This window comes from Helianthus annuus, chromosome 15 (genome assembly GCF_002127325.2).
Source record: "Helianthus annuus cultivar XRQ/B chromosome 15, HanXRQr2.0-SUNRISE, whole genome shotgun sequence".
In the NCBI taxonomy this organism is placed as follows: domain Eukaryota; kingdom Viridiplantae; phylum Streptophyta; class Magnoliopsida; order Asterales; family Asteraceae; genus Helianthus; species Helianthus annuus.
In genome coordinates, this window is record NC_035447.2 from 48,719,531 (window position 1) to 48,725,426 (window position 5,896).

Sequence of the window (5,896 nt, forward strand, 5' to 3'; positions counted from 1 at the left end):
GCCTCGTTACTTAAATCACTTACTCAAACCAAACCATCAAGATGTAATGTTTAACAATTGTAGAAATGTTTATGTATAGTCAAATGTAAATCATGTCAACAGATACAACTGGTTCACACGGTTCAATGGTTTCAAACGGTTCATATAATCAACGGGTTAAGACGGTTCACATAGTCAAATGGTTACAATGGTTCAAAATACAGTATAATGTGTTCATATGCTGGATGAGCATATGCAACGGAAATGCAATGTAAAACAATGTACTAAGTATGCACACAATGGGCGTACGTAGCATGAAATGTATTGTAAAGTGATGTACTAAGTATGCACACAATGGGCGTACATAGCATGAAATGTATTGTAAATCGATTGTACTAAGTATGCACACAATGGACATACATAGCATAAACACAATGAAATCATGTACTATATATGTACTAATGAACATAGCAAGTATATGATGTGGAAACAGGAAAGCACGAAAGTAACAAGTAGGCACATGTGTTTCACCTCAAAACAGTTTGGAAAACAGTAAAAGAGGGGTCTATGTACTCACATAGACACCTTGAAAGCATTTGAAAGATGGGGTTCTATGTACTCACCTGAGATTGCTTTGTAGTTCTTGTATAACAACCAAATACTGCTAGAGATCACGGATATCAAACGGCACCTAATAGGTAGCTATATTAATATACCGGACCAAAATCGGAGGATCGGATAGTATGCGGGTTCGTAAACCAAACGAGTATAGAGACTTGTGTAATATTGTTTAACAAAGCCTACATTCTAAAATGAAACTTAACCTAAGTGCTTACGACCCATTACGACCCGTTTAGGTAGCTTATGCTACTTTAACGCGTCGTTCGCGTAGAACGCGTTTGGAACGCCTAACATCGTGACCATAAGGTATAACCTCGGAAGGTTATTCCCTATACAACTATGGTCACCTAATGTGTTTGGTCGGATCCTTACGATCGACCAAATGGGTCGGGTTCGAAAGTATAAGCGATTGTTTAGATCGCTTACCTTACGACCCTATATAAGCACTATACTAAAAGTGACGAGCTAAGCATGTTAGAACATGCTTAACTTAAGTTTAGAAAACAGGTTTGGTATCAAAACAAACGGTTTTGATACCCACGAGTAGTTTGGTTACAAAATACGCAAGAATGCACATTTTGGCCGAAACTACGCTCGTCACTAAGCCTAGATAACGTGGTAATCAGTAAGTATAGTCACTAAGGACTATAACCATCGTGATCACGCTCACGTTATGAAGTTCCAACGAACTTCGTGTTGACCATAAGCTGGTCAATGCAGAAAGTCAAACAAAGTTTGACTTTAGCACTCGAAAAGCGATAAAAGAACGAAAGAACACTTACGAAGGGTCCCCGAAAGCTAATCTCGATCCAGGAGCTCAGGTATGAAGCAAAGACCTCAACTTAGAGCTTTAGATCAGATTATTGTGGGTTTTAATCAAAATGGGGGGGGGGCTGTTTATAGGAAAAGCAAGACCGTTAGGATCGTTTCTTGAATATCGTGCCACGATCTAATCCGTACACTTGTCGCAAAGTTGTGGTGGCTTATTTTGCCCCCACCATAGGGTTTTGACAAGTGGCATTGGCCTTTGGAGAGTTGAAGGGCTGTTACAAGCTATTTAAACATTGAATCTGGTCCAGAAGGGGCCTCGCGTGACGCCTAGACCCGTCGCGTCACGCCTAGCCCTTATTTCTGCAGAATTTGCAGAAATGGTCCCTGCACATGTTTCGTTGCGTAACGGCACTTCTAACACCCGTCAAACCCAAGTTCAAGCTCCACAATGATGTTAAGACATAGGGAACATGAAATATGCTTGGAAATATCCCGGATGTCCGTTCGTTTGGCTGTACGGTGGCGATGTTCGCTTAATTACGATGGAATGCGCATAAGCGCGAAAAATAATCCAAATTGCGCGACGAATGGATTTTTCTCATGCCAAACACTAAGGCATAATATAAGGATGCTTACATAAATTTTTGGATGTCCGGATGTATTCAGAACGTAAGTTATGCGCGAAAGTGCAAACTTAAGCACTTTTTGACACTTTTAGTCCCTGAATGATCCAAAAGTTTATTTTAGCACACCGAACACCTCAAAGCCTATTTCTAAGCTTTGTAAAGGATATTTATGGTATTTTAACTTATGGACATGTTCCGGAATGTCTGTTTTAGTACGAATCGTCATACTTTCGCAGTTTGTCAGGTTTAGTCCTTGTAAGCGAATTAACTTGTTTTTGCCATACCAAAGCCTTCAAAACTTATTTCTAAGTTATGTAAAGGTTATTTAAGGTATGTTAAGTATATGTTGATGTTCCGGAGTATTTTTCGCATTTAAACTGAGTACGTTTACGCACCAGTTTGCGTATAATTCTCCAGAGAGCGATATAAAGTTTGAAATTGAACAAGAATTGATATGTGCAAAAGATACACATATTTATACAAGATCCCAAGTATGAAATACAATATTTCATCGGCTTGGTATTTGTTTGATGGTCGCGGTGACACAGGTGTCACATATATGTTGCATTTTGTGCACATTATTATCTTACTTTAAGAATCAAGTAAAGTATTCATCATATTAAACACCATTTAAGTAATTTGTTTGGTTAGTGCCAGCTGTATTATTTCATCAAATTTTATAATAAATCGTCGCTTTTTTTTAAATTTATGTAAAAATAAAAGTTAATATTGGGGTTTAATTTTTTTTTTAAATTGTATAATCGATAATATATATTTTTTTAAGAAAAACCTTCCATTTAAATCAATTTTAAGTTTTTGTTACCTTCATTTAATATCTGGATAACCAAATGTTTGTTTCAAAATGCTCTACTATTTTATTAAAAAAAAGTTTGGTTAGTGAAATAAAAATTTTAGAAATTAAAATTTCAATTTTATTAAACTTGTGTTTAGCACCAAATTGTTTTATTAGTATTTATAAGTAACTTTAATCAATTATGTAGGAATGTATTATATAATGTATATAAATTGACTTTTTGATTGCATAAATTAGAAAGTATAAATAAATTAAAGTTTAAACAATGAATAATTAAAATGTTTTTTGATATACAGTATAAATAATGATGTATATCAAATTGATTTTTTTATTTTAATGTTTCAGTTTTAAAATTTTAAAATATTTCTGGCCGTTTTTTTATATTTTAATAAAACATTCTTAAGGTTGTTTTATTTAAATTTGGAAAGTAAAAACAGATTTTAAAACCATTACAATCATGCCATATTTAATTAGTCAATTAAATTAAATTAAAAAAAGCGAAATTAACTACAACCTATTACCAAAAATACCAAACAACCGTTTCCTAAATTATATGGCATGTTTTAATTTTCTTTGTTTGGTCACAAACCTAAATTTTCAACCTTCTTACACTTGGAGTTTACCTTTTAAATATTATATTTGATGTATGTTATGTGGTTATTTTTTTGGGTGGTATTGCATTTTGTGTTGTTTTCATCCATTGATTTAGAGTGTAGATTTAGCATTATTCAATAAATCTTATATATGTTTTTTGTCAATTTTTATTGTATCTGTAAGTTGTTTTAAATAATTTATTTTTCTTTCATTTTTTTAGTTATTGAATAAAAATGTTGCCTAATCTTTTTGAGATTTGTAGCTTTTTTAGAAATGTCAATCCATTTCTAAAAATACTAATTTGTTAATTCGATAACAATTTTTTATATTACTCAACTGATTTTTCTACTTGACAAAAATAACTAAACGAAATTTGTATATATATTCACTTAATTTATTCATTTTATTCACTTACAAATCATTTTCTAACTTCATTCATCTCTTAATCAATGGATGAAAACAGTGTTACTTTCTTAAACAATCTTGATTGGAGGTCCAAGCTGTTTACCATCAAGGTCAATGTGTTAAGACTTTGGATTCGTGTGAATCCAAAGAGAGAAGGAGAAACCCTTGGTATTGAGATGGTGGTCATGGATGAGCAGGTATGTTTGAATCTCATTTGCTTTCTAAAATGCAGGTTAATTTTTATATTGTTGTTTATAACTACTTTTAATTTGTGTTTTTTATTAGGGGACCCGGATGCATGCTACTGTTTGGAGCAAGTTTATGAAAAAACATGAAATTTTGCTTAATGAACATGAGTGTTATTACATATATAAATCTCAACTTTCTGTCATTAAGTCAAATTTGAAACACTTTGAGAAGGAACATGCTATTAGCTTAAACTTCGATACATCGGTTAAAAAGTGTGAGAATTTTTATGGAAGTGTATATGGTATTCGGTTAGCATCGTTTGAGTCCATAAAAGCTGGTGAAGTCGATGTCAAGTATCGACTTGGTTTGTACTTCATAATATATAACAACTACATCATAAATTAAAAAATATATAAATATAGATTACATATGTTTTAATTTTTGTTTTTTGTGCTGATTACATTTGTTTTTAATTAATTTTTTTTCAGATTTTATTGGGTATGTAGATGAGTGGTCTGAACCAGAAGTGACCAAAATGAAGATGGGAAAAGATAGCAAATACATAAACATGCAATTGCTGGATGAAGAGTCTGTTTATTAAATGCTAATTTAATTTCATTACAATTTTAGTATGATATATGTTTTTTACATGATATCCTTATATGTGTTTAATTTATATTTATGTAGGGTAATCAAGTTAAAGTGCACTTTATGGGATGAGTATTGCGATAAGATGTTTGGTTAAATTCAGAGCCATAAAGAAGAAATTGATGTTGTTCTGCTTGTGCAGTTTGGTAGTTTCAACAAGTATAAAGGTATTTATTGTTTATAAACTTTGTGTATTTTATATAAATATTTATAAGATTTACTAAATTGAATATGTTAATCTTTTATCTGAATTTTTTTACACAGGGAAGATAATGCTATCTAATGCTTTCCAAATAACCAGGCTGTTTTTCAATGCTGATATCAACGAGATTCGGTCATTTAGAACAAAGTAAACAGTTTATAAAATAAATAGGAACTACTTATTGATGTTTTATAACATTTTTTTGCTTATATTATTTTAACCAGGTTTGTTGAGAAGATATGTAAAACATCGTCTAATGGTCAGAAATCTATTAGTTCATCTGGAAACATCAGTCTTGCGGATGACTTTTTATTCAAGCATCATTTTTACAATTTCCTTGATATTACGCCGTTGGATAAGGTGTGTGTCTACTTTTTATAAGTAGAAATAAATACATTAAACAAAATTGTTTATAATATTTATATTTATAAATCTATTTTCTTACAATTAATTTCAGCCATGTGAGCTCATAGTTCATGGTATGATCATGAGTGTGGATGATAAAGATGATTGGTACTACGTTGGTTGTGATGAGTGCAATCGGAAGGTGGAGACAACATTTGTCATTGAGGTAGCTGAAGACGGTGCTGAGGAACCAAAGTGATTCATGGTTGAAGTATCTTTAACAAAAACAATTTATCTTTTTTTGAATATTGCTGCTTTGGTTTGGTTTGTGTGTTTGATTGGTTTGGATTGATTTGTGATGGTTGGATGGTTTGTTTTTTTTAAATGTATGGTTGGTTGTTTTTTTATTTGAAACATATGGTTTGTTGGTTTTAATTGTTGGTTTGGAATATTTCGTATTACCTATACTCTTTTAACCTTTATCTTTGTTTTATTATTTTGCATCTATAAAATGTTTCCTAAAACATTTGTTTATTTTTTTTGTAATTATAGATTTTTAAACTCTTAATATTTTTTTAATATTTAACTTGCAAATAAAGACTTCAATATTCTAATTCTCTAATTTAATTTAATTTCTAAAATATTTATATAGATTTTAAAAGTATATTTTTTTGAATCCCCATTAATTTATAAAATATTATT

At 31.2% G+C, this 5,896-nt stretch overlaps 1 protein-coding gene across 1 annotated transcript; it reads left to right on the top strand.

Annotated features, from left to right (window-relative positions):
• The first annotated feature begins 3,854 nt into the window (after positions 1 to 3,854).
• On the top strand, positions 3,855 to 5,453 carry LOC110933970. The gene is made up of 7 exons (XM_022177169.1): positions 3,855 to 4,007; positions 4,096 to 4,363; positions 4,488 to 4,591; positions 4,751 to 4,814; positions 4,912 to 4,981; positions 5,074 to 5,209; positions 5,307 to 5,453. Exons 1-7 carry the CDS (start codon positions 3,855 to 3,857, stop codon positions 5,451 to 5,453), a joined length of 942 nt encoding a protein of 313 aa, XP_022032861.1.
• The last annotated feature ends 443 nt before the right edge of the window (positions 5,454 to 5,896 follow it).